Source organism: Syzygium oleosum, unplaced genomic scaffold (genome assembly GCF_021117445.2).
Source record: "Syzygium oleosum isolate NSW1041296 unplaced genomic scaffold, Sole_v2.1 Sole_v2.15, whole genome shotgun sequence".
NCBI lineage: Eukaryota > Viridiplantae > Streptophyta > Magnoliopsida > Myrtales > Myrtaceae > Syzygium > Syzygium oleosum.
Genome location: NW_026607499.1, coordinates 8110705 through 8125091, shown reverse-complemented (window position 1 = coordinate 8125091; position 14387 = coordinate 8110705). Strand labels below are relative to the sequence as shown.

Here is a 14387-nt window from a genome sequence, read left to right as displayed (position 1 = left end):
AGATATAGATTCGATGAAGGAAGTAACCATCGCCGGCGGCCCCATGAAACCGGCCCGCTTTTTCCGGTAACTGAGTCGGGCCCGCGAAACTCCCGAGTCACGACCGAGCCGACTCGTTCGCCCGAGTCCAGCCCAAAACTCGCCATGGCGGCATCAGCCCAACATCAACTCGGAATCGCGGTCCATTTCAGAGAGAGAAAGTTAGAGGGAGAGAGGGAGGGAATGGAGGAGGAGAAGAAGAAGATGACGCAGGAGCAGAAGCAGATCGACTGAGTTGTTCCGTCACGCAGACTGATCGGAGACGGCGTCGGCGGCGGCGGCGGCGGCTAGATCGATATCGAGATCGTGCTCGTCGGAGAGGGAGCGCGGCGGAGATGGGGACGCTGGCTCCGGGGCTCTCGAGGAAGCTGAAGAAGGTGCTGGAGTCGCGCACGGACACGCCCGACGTCCTGGGCTCTCTCCACACTCTCTCCGCTTTCTACTCCGACAACACGCCCCAGGCCCGCCGCAACCTCAGATCCACCGTCGAGAAGCGCGGCCTCGAGATCAATCGGGAGTTCCTGCATGCCTCGAACACCGCGCAACAGGTTCGTATTCTCGTGTCTTTTCTATGTGTGTTGGAACGTGCGGCGGATGGATTGGAGTTAATGTGATTGCGGTTTTGGCCTCAGGCGTTGGATCGAGTGGAGGAGGAGGTCAATGCGCTCGCCGAGTGCTGCGATAGGTGAGTTTCTGGAAAGCTGTGAGATTGTGCTGTCCTTAGTATGTTGGAATTGATTGTTGTCTGCGGATGTTTTGCTTGTGGTTGTTAGATTTGGACTTAGTTCTGTGTGTTCAAATTGTTGAGATCAAGCAGAGTGCGTTGCTTTTCGCAATCTGCTAGATGAGGGTGAATCAAGTTCATTTCTGCTCCGGATCTTAGGCTTATATTCTGGAATCCGATGAATGTAGCTAGGATGCAACTTAATTGATTAGGTTTATAAAAGGACATATGCTGGAATTTAAGTATGGACTTCTCGGCGGGAGTTTTAGTTCTCATGTGAAGAGCGAAAGGATTTATTCGAAGGAAATAAATGCTGTGTGGAGGAGATAAATGTAGTTACTGGCTACTTGGGACTTGGAAGTGCTTTCAGATTTTTGCATCAAGATCGGAGAGATGAAGAGTTGGCCTGATTTAATCAAATGAATGAATGTAGATGTTCGCTATTGCGTGTATAACCTGATTTCTCGTGTAATAAGAAATATGATTGACGGTACAGTGAAAAGATGCTACGATAGTTTGGCCTGGACTAAATTTGCTAGGCCTGTTCTCTTTTCCGGTTTAAGCTGAGAAAATGGTTAATCTGAACATGAATTTCAATAGGACTGATATGTTTGCGCAGGATAGCAAAAGCATTGAGCAGTTGCACTGCTAGCACAGGGGACATCATCAGTACCACAGAGAGGCTCAAGCAAGAACTAGAAATGACTACACAGCGGCAGGAGATCGTGTCATGCTTCCTACGTGACTATCAGCTCTCTAATGAAGAGGTTGACCCTGAATTTAACATCTGGCTGCTTAATTTAGGCACTTTATTACTGCTTGGCTCCACATAATGCATTTCATATGCATTGAATTTGGTTTCTGTGTTACTAGATAAATGCACTGAGGGGTGAAGATCTTAATGAAGAATTCTTCAAGGCCCTTTCCCATGTCCAAGAAATTCATGCTAACTGCAAGATACTTCTTCGGACACATCACCAGGTAAACCCTCTCTCCAATAAAGACATTCAGGATACTACAGGCAATAATTAGCATTATATACATGAAAATAGTGTACTTTATCTGTCTCTCTAAGAGTGGTTTTATTCGTACTTCAGTTTTGATGGAGAATTGGGCACCTTTAGAATTAAAGCACATCGCTATTTGAAAGAGAAAACATTTTCGAAGTGTAAGGCTCGGTTGGGACAGTTGATTTTTTCTTTCCCTTCTTTCTTCCCCCTCTCATTGCTGGCAAAGTTTCACAATTGGTGCTACTGCAGATGTCAGGCACCTCTGCTCGGTCTCCTTTTGTCTTATTACTTCTTTTAACGGCACTTCTTGGTGACATACTTTCTTCGAGGTGCAGTCAAGCTAATTATTTTGATGGAAACAATTATTCCATCCATATTCATCTTGTCGTGTATTATGTTAGGAGAACAGTAGTAAACCTAGAACAGAACATACTTATCTATGTTGTTCAGTCAATGGTATCTTCGTTCAGGAAAGAAAAAATTACAAAATTTATCAAGAACTAATGGAGATTACACTTGGTTTTTCTCTTAAATTCAGCATCCTATTGCACTTGTCTTCACCAATTCACCACACACCACAAAATGGTGTGTAAAGAATATACAGACAAAAGATAAAGAAAGATCTAAAAGGAACGGGTCATTGCGTATTAGGAGGGTTCAGTGGATCCTTCTGTTTCACCACATATGTCCTGAAAGTATCACTTTTTTTGTTTTGTTTTTCCCCTTCTTTTGATGGGTCACCTTACCAAATCAGCTCGTGTTGCCAAAGGAGGTTGTGGCTCGAAAAAATGAGTGGACTCGAGACACAAAACAAGATTGCAGATCTGCTTAGAAGCTTGAGGTTTAGGGACGATGCATGTTTTCCAGTATTGTTCTCTAGCAATGTTTAATTGCCCTCTTTGCTTCTCTTCGTTCCTTGCTGAACTTTATGTGCTCTGCTTACACATCTAGCAACGCATCATAGCTTTCAGTAGTTGCAATTTGCTGTATTATGAGCTGAAAAACGTGTAACAAAATTCGACTTAAATGAAGGCTAAGTCTGTGATACTTTCTCATTCTCATTGCTTCACAGCGTGCAGGCTTGGAACTCATGGATATGATGGCTGTGTATCAAGAAGGGGCCTATGAGCGCTTGTGCAGGTCAGCCATCTTAAAAGGCTTCATTTACTATGGATTTGTTCTGCATGGTTTCACAGATACCTGGATTGGGCTTTTAAAATTTTGTGACGAGGTTTGAGGAGCAAGAGAATAATGGATTTTAATATCCAGAAGCTGATGCAAGTCTTGCTTCAATAGCAATAAGTATATAACGAGCAACTTAATAGAAATCGTTACATGTAGGATACTTTTAACACTGTCCCATCTTATGTTCACTCATTGTTAGATTTTCTTGTTGTATGGTTGTCAGAATTACCATTTTAAGACACTTTTAGCTTCTGGTATCTCTAAATGATATGATTTTTAATGGTTTTAATCTTAGGCACTTAAAGATGGTAGTATCTTAGCCGGCACAATTTGTTGCAATCCCTCCTGTTAATTAGTGTCTTCTCCTTTCGACCACAAAAAAAATAAAATAAGTGTCTTCTCCTGGAATGGAATTACATATCTACTGAGTAGATAAAACACAAAGTTTGTGATCTAAGATCTCTTTTAAATTGGTTCTTCAGATACAAATATCCGTGGGTATGATTGATGTGATTATGTCCCTGACTTTGTTAGTGCCTCGAACTTTGTCATTGCTTGAGGTGACTTGCTTCGTGACTTTTTTCTCCTTTTCATTTCTAAATTGGTCCTACGTCTTGAGCCTTTTAACTTATCTTTAAAAAATTTAATGTCTTTATCTTTGTTTTCCTGTTGGTATTGTGGTTGATGGTCCTTCTTACTTCTCATTTAGGTGGGTTCAGGCAGAGTGCAGAAAATTGGGTGACACTGATAATCCTGAAGTCAGTGAGCTATTGAGAACGGCTGTTCGTTGCCTGAAAGAGAGGCCTGTGCTTTTCAAATATTGTGCAGAGGAGGTACTTTACTTTAATTGTAGTAGAGTTCGATATCAAGCCACAGGTGAAGTCTGACATACTGTAAGATAAGCGCTTATCTTCCCTATTAACTAATATTATTAACTCTTTCCCTGTATAGGTTGCCAATATGAGACACCATGCATTGTTTAGAAGGTTTATTAGTGCTCTTACACGAGGAGGACCTGGTGGAATGCCAAGACCCATTGAAGTACATGCTCATGATCCTCTGCGATATGTAGGCGACATGCTGGGATGGCTACATCAGGTGTGTTGAGATGACTATCTTCTGATTTTCATTCTACTGCTACTTGTGGACTTAGTCCCTATGATGTCTATTTAAAATGTTTCAATATTGTGAGAATGCAAATGTTTGGTGGTGAAACATGATTTCTAAAAGATAATCACATTTAATATAACTGATGTCTGTTGCTTTCTTGCAGTCCTTGGCATCTGAGAGAGAGCTTGTGCTGGCATTACTCGATCCAGATGCAGTAGTGGATACTGGGCCAACTGCTACTCGTTTCTCGAAGAACTTAGAAAATGGTTCTGGGAAAGCAGAATCTGACATGACATTTGTTCTGGATAGAATTTTCGAAGGAGTATGTCGGCCATTCAAAGTGAGAGTTGAACAAGCCTTGCAATCTCAACCCAGCCTTATAGTATCATATAAACTTAGCAACACCCTCGAGTTTTACAGCTACACGGTCAGTTGAGCTCTTTCTTCTTGTATACATTCTTTCTAATCCCACACCTTTTTTACTGGTTATGACTGTTTAGTGCAGATATCAGATCTGCTTGGGCGGGACACAGCTCTCTGTAACACGATTTGGGCCCTAAAAGATGCAGCTCAGAGGACATTTTTTGAAATTTTGAGAAGCAGAGGAGAAAAGCTATTGCGTTATCCTCCACTTGTTGCTATTGACCTGTCTCCTCCATCGGCAGTTAGGGATGGAGTCTCAGTGTTGCTTGAAATAATTGAGATCCACAACAGCATGATGGTACCTGCGTCCGCTAAGAAACCCGACTTTGACCCAGTGATTTCGGCCATGCTTGATCCTATTATTCAGGTTTACTTTTGTGCTTGGATGTACTGAATTTTTCTATTGGTTAATGTAAAAAGAAGACAATATAACAGCAAAATGTATCATGTTAATGAAGTTTACGCAGACCCAATCAAGTCACTAGAGTCCTCCAGAATCTTAGTAAAGATGAGAATTGTTCCAAGCTGACATACTCCCTGCAGAATTAATTGCTGAGATGGTTGATAAAACTGTCATGAGAAGGATGATGAAAAACTTGTTCTTCTAATTATTGCTTGCAGATGTGTGAGCAAGCAGCAGAAGCACACAAATCAAAAGGATCTGGTCACTCATCAAGACGGAGAATGAGTTCTGACTCGAGTCAGATTAGTAAATCATCTGTTGATGCCATCTTGTCAAATGGAAGCCCTGCTTCCTCAATTCAGGTTATTAGAACTTCTCCTCTATGATATTCGCTTCCAGCCATGTTTTTTTTTTTCCCAGCTTTTTTCATTGCATTTATCCGGCCAAAATAAATCCCATATGTTGAAGTTGATGCTGTAACTACATTTGTCCTCGCTTTGTTTTTTTTTTTAGCCAATCATCATGCACGATGGAAAGGTTTGGATCAGTAGAGCATAGTTGTGCGCGTCCTGCAGAATATTCATATCCTGCAAAATACAGCAATTACAATTTTCATTTAAAAAAATATTCCGATTCACTAAATGCATCCAAACACTGTAAATATAATTGGTAACAGAATATGCTATTCATTTAAAACCCTTTCCAGTCTACCACAACCCCTTATATCAGGAAAAGATGTGGTATCTGTCCTAGTTCAACTTAGTAGAATGTCACAGCTCACAGTGGCTGTCAATTAGGCCCAGCCCACGTAGTTGAGCCTTGTCAGTTGAGGGTTTTGACTGTCACAAACCTGAATGGGCCACGGTCTAAAACATGGAAACTTGAAATCCTGCTCAAGCTCAATAGGATACTTTTATCTGTCCTTGAATTCAGTCTCAGAATATATATGAAATGCTCCATAATCAATATTGACTCACTCGGTATCCTTCGAGGGTCGAGCTGAAACTGAGCTCGACTCTTTTGCTTACTCTTGTATTCAATCAAATTCACTTAGCAGAGTGTTTCAAAGTAATTGAATTGCAAGAAAATTGCTTTGGGAAGACTACGATATTTGACTTACATATCTCTTCCTTCGGGAAGACGATGATATTTGACTGTTACAAACCTGAATTGGCCATGTTCTAGTTGACGTCGTATTTGACTTACATATTTCTTGTTTACTTCTGGTTTTCTATGCGCTTCTGAGTTCTGATTTCCATTTTTATTTAATATGCAGAATAGCGAGCGGCCATCCAAGATATTCCTCATCAACTGCCTATGTGCCATTCAACAGCCATTGCTCGGGCATGCCGTAGCCACTGAATATGTGAAGAACCTGGGATCCTTGATAGATAAACACTTGCATGTTCTTGTGGAAAAAGAAGTCGATGCCATTCTTAGAAGATGTGGTTTATCGGATAAGATGCCTCTCTTTCGGGCTGCCCTCAACAAGGAGACGAGCACCGCAACCAGTGGAACCTGTTTGGCAGATTCTGAAGACACATCCCCAGCTGCTCTGTCAGATTGTTTGAAGGCCTTCTTTGGCCTTCTCTTGGGAAGTGAGAGTTCTCTTCCTGAATTCGAGCAGATGCAAGTCCCGAAGCTGCGGTCTGAAGCCTGTGTTGAGGTGGCCAAGTCCCTGGCAGAAGCATACGATATCATTTATAACGCGATTATGGATCCAAATAACGGATACTCCGACCCAAGATCATTGGCAAGGCATCCCCCAGATCAGATAAGAACTATTTTAGGAATATGAATACATGTAAAACCGGAATGCTTTCTGTTTATTTTGGACTTAAGGTATATCAATGTACTTGATAGTAAAAGTTAATTCGATTCATGAATAAGTGTTTCTCGTCGATACATGGTGTTGCGATAGAATGTTACTGTTCGTGGTTTCTTTGTGAGATATTTTACTGTATTCGGTACGATAAGATATTCCTGAGTTTTGTGCATCCTGTCTCTGCAGTTCTTTCACGTTTTTTCCTTTGGCATGAAGTTTTCGTCGGGGCCCATTGGTGTTTGGTTTGGAAAAATCCCACAACAAACCAAACGTAAAGGCTTGAGACGGTCAACAAATTCTCTTTTTGGTAAACGACAGTGATCGAGTTCAGATCGATCGGTCAAAGTCTTCAAATCAAATTATTGTTCTAGTTAGGTAAAGTTTAGCATCTTCTAATAGTTTATTCCGAATGATCTCGATCTTGCGTGCTCAATTTGGACAAAAAGTAATCAATTTATTCATTGCAAGTTCTATCTAGTAACTGTTAATACCTAACTTCCGTGAGTTTCAATCGACAATATCAAATAAACGGCGGGATCTATTTCTGATTTTTATTGGCACGATTGTCATGCCGATCAATTCGCGGATAAAAATCTATGCTTGCCATCCATATTTGTATTCCTGGATTATTAAAAAAAAAGAAATCACTTGCAAGTATGCAAAAGCACCCTCCAAATGATTTGTTTTTCAAGGAACTTTACTATATGCATTTTGCCGATTTATAGAGGCCATGCATATATTTTATTTGTCCATCTCTATATCTTTCCATAATTCCATTGACCTAAGTAAAGTGCTTCCATATTCCATCTCTTAGACATTAAGCTAAGCCCGCGATTTGCATTGATATGCGTGTATAGTAAGATAGATGTGTCCTTCTTTATATCTTTCTCAACACCCTTTTTCATTGAATATTAAACAGATTGTATTTTGCTCAAATCTCCCTATCAAAAATCAAACTAATCCACAGAAATACCATTCTAATCTTCACAAACTCTCGCCAAATTTTTTTTGTTTTTCATGGGCTTGATAACCCTTGTGTGCTAAGATTACATCAACCCATTTAGTTGTACTTATGAAAATATTAATGCGACTCATGTGCTTAAACTTGTTCGACCTAACTCACTTTTGAACGAGCTAGTAGTGGCGTGTCCTAACTTTTTTGAATAGTTTGCATCAAGAGGTTTTTTCTTAATTCTGAACACGAATATCATATTCGAACAAGAGTAAGATAAGAACACTTATTGATGGTCCAGAATTAACTAATTGGAGACAAGTAGCGAGCGACCTTGACTTTCTATTGTCTTGATAAAAAAAGTCTTATTTTTTTTGTTCTAATTCTACTCCAAATTTATATAAGTTAGGGATCCCTCTTTGATAGAAGTAATTCTTTCTCGTAAAGAACCCATTTCGGTACTAAGAGTCGGTAACCCACAGCAAAAGGCATTCTACTCAATAAGGCGAATACTTCATATCCCGCTTGGACGAAACGAAAGATATTGTTGATAAATAGAAGTACGCCTCAAATATTCCGAAAAAGCCTATATTGACAAAAAAAAACTTCCTTTTGTCACAAATTCATACCAATCCACGGAATTATTTGAATTCTCATGTAAAAGTTAGAGCGATTATATTATTATTATTATTATTTCGGTGAGAGAGTTGCTATTTCTTTAAAAAAAAAACACCCAAAAAAAAAAACGAGTTGAAAGGGCAAAAAAACATTAGCATAAACAAAAGCAAAAAATAAAAACAAAAATATGACGTCCAAAACTTGCTTATCGACGGCAACCGGCACTTACGCTACGCGCGCACACAGTAAATACGCACGCGAATCGCAGGGTACAAAAAAAAATCCAACAGCTCCCCTCGATGTGAAGAAAAATCTCCCTTCGATTCCTCTTCTTCTTCTTCGCCTTGTTGTCGAGCTAATTGGGAGTTTCTGCAGATCCAGCGGGTGCGAAATCGAATCGAGAACAAGGAGCTCGACAACAAGGCGAAGAAGAAGAAGGCGAAGAAGAAGAAGACGAAGAAGAAGAAGAAGAATCGGCAGTGTGACTTCCGTGCTTGACGGAAGCGAACCGCCTCCCATCGCCAGGTACCTCCGATTGATTCGATTCTTTACGGTCGCCTGCCTGCATTGGGCTTCTCGAAATCGATCGCTGTCCGTGTCGAATCTGTCGATCGGTGCTGAAACGGTGGGGGCGTTGGGATGCCGTGTGCAATCGGGAACGGAGGCTCTTTTCAGTGAAAAGAGTTTGTCCCCTTGTGCGGAAATCTGATTTGTTCTGCGATGTCCGTGAGTCTCTGTTTCTAGTTTCGACGGTTCTGATTGATCGCCGATTGGGTTAGGGAGAAGCTTCTTTTCTTTTTATTGCGGTTTCTTCGTGTTCTCCTGCTGAACCGCGGCTTCGCAACATTTGCAGGATCGAGTGGTTTTGCGATAGCCGCTTTCCCCGGCAATGCCGAGCGTGCCGGTGTTCGCCTGTTTTCCGGCGCTGGAGGTTCGGGATGTTCCGGCGACGGGAAGCTCGTGAGGCTGTTTTCATGTAGTTGACTGCGGATGAGTGCTTCCGGGATGGTGGACTAACTGTGGGAGTGAGACCCTCTGGTATTCCGGTCTCGATAAGGGGAGAGGATGGTGCTTAGTAAGATTGCGGATCTCTTTTCGGTGGTAAAGGGCCGGGGTTCGGGTCCGCATGCCTCTGGCGTTCGGTATATGTTGCCGTCCGGATTGCCTTCTCATGGGGGTTCTTCTGCTTATACTTCTGGCTTCACGCACACCGGGCATAAGAACAATATGCGGCATTCGTCGTCTCTCCAAGATTTATCGTCATATCACGGGCTTGTTTTCGACGATGGCAATCTCAATGGGACACACTCTAAGCCTCCCCACCCTTTGTTGAGAGATAATGTTGGGTCTAGCTTTTCAAAGGAGAAGTCTTTGCCCGGAGGAACTGCATTTCCACGGAGGAAGTGGATACGGAGGATCTTGGTTCTTTTGTGTCTTCTTTTATTTTTACTATTAATATACATGGTGTCAATGTATGCCCATGCATATTGGTCTCGAGGAACGTCCAAATTTTATGTCGTTTTAGATTGTGGGAGCACGGGAACTAGAGTTTATGTATATCAAGCATCTCTTAATTACAAGAAAGATGGGAGCCTTCCTCTTGTGATCAGGTCATTCAATGAAGGTGTAAAGAAGAAACCCCGATCCCAGAGTGGACGTGCATATGATCGAATGGAGACTGAACCTGGATTCGACAAGTTGGTCCGTAATGTATCTGGCTTGACTGCTGCGATAAATCCACTTGTTTGGTGGGCAAAGAAGCAAATTCCCAAGCAGTCTCACAAGACTACATCTCTCTTTCTCTATGCCACAGCTGGGGTCCGGAGACTACCAGATGCTGATTCAAGGTGGCTTCTTGACAATGCATGGTCCATATTGAAAACTTCACCTTTCTTTTGTAAGAGAGAGTGGGTTAAGATCATTTCCGGAGTGGAGGAAGCTTACTATGGATGGGCTGCTCTAAACTATCGCACACACATGTTAGGTGTTATGCCAAAGAAAGCAACATTTGGTGCACTCGATCTTGGCGGCTCCTCCTTACAGGTTACATTTGAGAGCAAGGACAACATGCGTAACAGTTCCAGCTTAAAACTTAGAATAGGTGCGATTGACCATCATCTCAATGCCTATTCTCTCTCTGGATATGGTCTGAATGATGCCTTTGACAAGACTGTTGCTCGTCTTGTCATGGCTCTTCCTGAAAGCAAAAGTACGGATCTAGTGAATGGCAATGTAGAGCTTAAACATCCTTGTTTGCATTCCGGATACAAGGAGCAATATATCTGTTCTCAATGTGCATCTAATTTTAAAGAGGGTGGAAGCCCTGTGGTTCAGGGAAGAAAGATAGGTAAAGGTGGGAAACCTGGAATCTCCCTGCATCTTGTTGGTGCCCCAAATTGGGAGGAATGCAGTGCACTTGCAAAGGTTGCCGTTAATATTTCCGAGTGGTCACGTCGAAGCCCAGGAATTGATTGTGACTTGCAACCATGTGCGCTACCGGACAATCTGGCTCGTCCTCATGGCCATTTTTACGCCATGTCTGGTTTTTTTGTGGTATATCGGTTTTTCAACCTGACTGCTGATGCGTCACTGGATGATGTGTTGGAGAAGGGACGTGAGTTCTGTGAAAAAACTTGGGAAGTTGCAAAAAACAGCGTGGCCTCACAGCCCTTTATTGAACAATACTGCTTCAGGGCACCCTACATAACTTTATTGTTGCGAGAGGGATTGCACATTACAGATAACCAAATTACTATTGGATCTGGAGGCATCACTTGGACACTTGGAGTTGCACTTTTGGAATCAGGAAAAGCATTTCCCATGCGAATGGGCTTGCACAGTTACGAAATCCTCCAAATGAGGATAAATCCAGTACTTCTTATCGCAATTTTGCTGACATCCCTGTTTGTCCTGCTTTGTGCACTGTCACGCATTTACAATTGGATGCCAAGATTTTTCAGGAGGCCATATCTCCCACTTTTCAAGCATAATAGTACTTCTGCAGCATCTGTTTTGAATGTTCCTTCTCCATTTAGATTCCAGCGGTGGAGTCCCATCAGTTCAGGTAAGCATCTTTACAGACTGGTTTAATTCGTAGTCCCAATTCATGCCAATCTATAGTTTAATACTGCATTAGAATTGATACTTGCATTGAAATTTTGAGGCAGTCTCTTGATTTTATCTTTTTCTTTTTCTGTACTTGAAGAGACATGTAGGATGCCATGTAATAATCTATTCAAGTCTTGTCTCACATGAGGCACAGGCTCCTTGATGTCTGCTCTTCCTTTCTTTCCTTCTTCAGGTTTAGCATTTCTATTGGACTGTTTATCATAAATTTTTTACTAACTACTTGACTCAGTGTCTAGTAGTCAGTATAATGTGGGTACCATTAAAGTTATACATCCAAGCACTATTACTGCTTGGCCATTACTAATCTTGTTGGCTTATCATATGAACATCAGCAAATTCCCTTTGTTTCCAGATCTTGTTATTCTTTTTCTCCAATCAGGTGGGTGACTTGTACTGGTTCCGCAGAATATGATGAGAGTTACATAAGGAGTGTTGTTATCTTCAATAATCTCTGTACAACTAGTTCTATTTTGCTAGTTTCTTTCGCTCTCTTTTAACCGTATGTTTATCCTGATGTAATCACTTTCCTATAAGTTTTTCTTAACCTTGAAGGCATATAAATTATGGTGTCTCAGGCGATCAAAGAGTTAAGATGCCTTTGAGTCCAACAATTGGTGGTTCTCAGCAAGGACCTTTTGGATTTGGACATGGTCTTGGTGGGAGTGGCATCCAGCTAACAGAATCGTCTCTATATCCATCAACTAGCAGTGTTTCTCATAGTTTTTCTTCTAGTAGCTTGGGGCAGATGCAATATGATGCTAGTGGCATGAGTCCTTTCTGGTCTCCTCACAGAAGTCAGATGTGTCTACAGAGTAGGAGATCACAATCTCGAGAAGATCTAAACTCTTCTTTGGCTGAGGCACACATGGCGAAAGTTTAGAGCATTCTTCCCCTGAAATTTTGGGTATGGCTCTCATCTAGGCATTTCCTTTGTATCATAGAGAACCCAATTTCAATTAACAGGATACGACACATTTGCAAATCTTGATTTTTCTTTTGCATCTATTGGTATCTTTTTTCTTTTTCATTTTTATTTAACAAGGTCAATCACCATTTCGAAAATCCAGGAAAAAAAAAGGATGACAGCTTCTGCATTGTTTTTGCTGAGACAGAGCTTGTCCAGAGCAGTTTATCTTCTCATAATAGACACAAGCCGATTGAATCGACTGCATTGTCGCAAAGACATTACTGTTCTAGTATGTTCCTTATAGATAAATCTCTCTCTATTCCTTTTTTAATTGGTTGTTTCCCAAGTTAATTGAGCATGCTGAGACAGAGTTTGTTCGGAGCAGTTTGTCTTCTCATAATAGGCACTAGCCAATTGAATCAATTGCATTGTCCCAAAGACATTACTTCTAGTAATCAAATTATATTCCTTATAGATAAATCTCTCTGTATCTTTTCTATTAATTGTTTCCCAAGTTAATTGACCACGGGCTACCTTGACTTCTAATATAAGATCTCAAGCATGCTAGTGTGCTTCCTCTATCGCTTTTCTCGGTCATAGTGCTGATGAGCTGGTTTGATTGACATCTGACAGATACTACCAAGCTGGGGTTTATCTTCTGCTCAGTAACATTTTCTGGTTATCTTGAGCTTAAAAGTCATGGTTATGGCTTCCGATGATTGGGTTTTGTACGCCTAAAACCTTGACCAAAGACTGCGAAAAGCACGGTTGCTTATCAGATCCCTTGTTCTCGATGTTCCTAGGAACTATGGTTCTGTTAACCTGAAGAGAATGTCTCATGAGGAAGCAAGTGACGGGGGAAAACGCCGGGGGTTTTGGATGGCTGAGCTGGAGAGAAAAAGAACAGTGTGACAGGCCTGTCAACACATATACGTTAAATGAACACAATGTCCATATAATTCTGGAATTTAATAAATTAACCTCTTACTGTTCTATGTAGTTCCTTTTGACCTAAGCAGATTAGATGAAGAAACTGTGACCGGAGGGAAATAAATTTGAAGCACCCTAATATGGAAGCATTGGCTTTGAAGCTATTGGGCAACTCTTACACTATCGCATGATAACACTTCTTATACCCTTTCCAAGAAAACTTATTGCTGTCATTTTTGGGGGAAAATGGAATGATTGGTTAAATTCTGGGTATTATTCTTTCTAGTTAGCTTTGTCCACTGATCAATGAATCTCATGGGTTTCTTTTCCTGTGGGGTTCAAGACTAGTTCTCCATTTGTTGTTGATCTTTCTAATTGAGAAAGACCTTATGTCCTCGTGGATCAGTAAGATGTATAGCCTTTTCTATTTCTTTTCTTGGTATTATGGGTATTGCAGGAGCGGTGATCCCACTTTATTTATGCTTCGTTGCTGCTTGAATCGAAGGTTAGGACAAGAAAACATACTGTGAACAAGATTGTAATTTACATTTAGGAATCCCAATTGCTTTATCTACAAATATAAATATGAACTAATAGTTATTAACAATATAGTCCATAGAATATGATTATAAAAATAATAAAAATTAAATTAACTTAAAACATAATGGCTATATTTGTAATAATTTTATTGCTCGTTTGTTAATTGTGGTTAAATTTAATTGATAACTAACTACACTGTCATGTGTAGCTGTGGCTGCATCTCCATATTTTGTGTACTTATTTCCTACCTCATCTAGGAAATAACAAAATTCAAAGTGCTATTGTTTGCGTTAAATAATCATTCAAGTCCGATCTTTGAACTTCTGTTCAATATACCATGTTATTCGTTAACGTCCTTTTCCTGCGTTTAGGTTTTAAACTTTCTTTCAATTTGCAATGCCAAATCTAAGCTTTCAAATGCTTAAATTTTATCTATGTACTATATTAAAATGTCAAATGTCATCCTTACATTAAATTTTTTTCCAGATGTGGACAAAATCACTCAATACAAACAATAAATCTTCTCCTCGAGTTTGAAATTGAGGTTGAGTGCAATGAAGGATAAATGGATGATTATTTCCTATTTCTCGAA

General features: G+C 40.7%; 2 protein-coding genes across 4 annotated transcripts; both read left to right on the top strand.

Moving 5' to 3' along the window:
* Positions 1-200: 200 nt before the first annotated feature.
* Positions 201-6797, top strand: LOC115675536 (conserved oligomeric Golgi complex subunit 6). Its single transcript, XM_030598250.2, has 11 exons — positions 201-587; positions 672-724; positions 1383-1530; positions 1637-1744; positions 2846-2913; positions 3668-3791; positions 3910-4056; positions 4232-4495; positions 4574-4858; positions 5113-5256; positions 6171-6797. The coding sequence occupies exons 1-11, from the start codon at positions 375-377 to the stop codon at positions 6690-6692; spliced, it is 2076 nt and encodes a 691-aa protein (XP_030454110.1). The 5' UTR covers positions 201-374; the 3' UTR covers positions 6693-6797.
* Positions 6798-8693: 1896 nt separating this feature from the next.
* On the top strand, positions 8694-13682 carry LOC115675506 (probable apyrase 7). Of its 3 annotated transcripts, none has more exons than XM_030598209.2 (4): positions 8694-8814; positions 9143-11353; positions 11994-12322; positions 12959-13682. In XM_030598209.2, exons 2-3 carry the CDS (start codon positions 9355-9357, stop codon positions 12296-12298), a joined length of 2304 nt encoding a protein of 767 aa, XP_030454069.1. In that variant the 5' UTR covers positions 8694-8814; positions 9143-9354; the 3' UTR covers positions 12299-12322; positions 12959-13682. The 3 variants fall into 3 exon arrangements, with proteins under 3 accessions (XP_030454069.1, XP_056174282.1, XP_056174281.1); XM_056318307.1 differs by lacking the exon at positions 8694-8814 and adding an exon at positions 9040-9063 and having other exon boundaries at positions 13129-13682; XM_056318306.1 differs by lacking the exon at positions 8694-8814 and adding an exon at positions 9041-9063.
* The last annotated feature ends 705 nt before the right edge of the window (positions 13683-14387 follow it).

Bases quoted from the DNA above. Each gene is read 5' to 3' on its own strand.
- LOC115675536 (XM_030598250.2), top strand. From the start codon at position 375: ATGGGGACGCTGGCTCCGGGGCTCTCGAGGAAGCTGAAGAAGGTGCTG. The intron at 4,057-4,231 runs GTGTGTTGAGAT...GCTTTCTTGCAG, and splicing joins TGCTGGGATGGCTACATCAG to TCCTTGGCATCTGAGAGAGA. The intron at 4,859-5,112 runs GTTTACTTTTGT...TATTGCTTGCAG, and splicing joins TGCTTGATCCTATTATTCAG to ATGTGTGAGCAAGCAGCAGA.
- LOC115675506 (XM_030598209.2), top strand. From the start codon at position 9,355: ATGGTGCTTAGTAAGATTGCGGATCTCTTTTCGGTGGTAAAGGGCCGG. The intron at 11,354-11,993 runs GTAAGCATCTTT...ATGGTGTCTCAG, and splicing joins GTGGAGTCCCATCAGTTCAG to GCGATCAAAGAGTTAAGATG.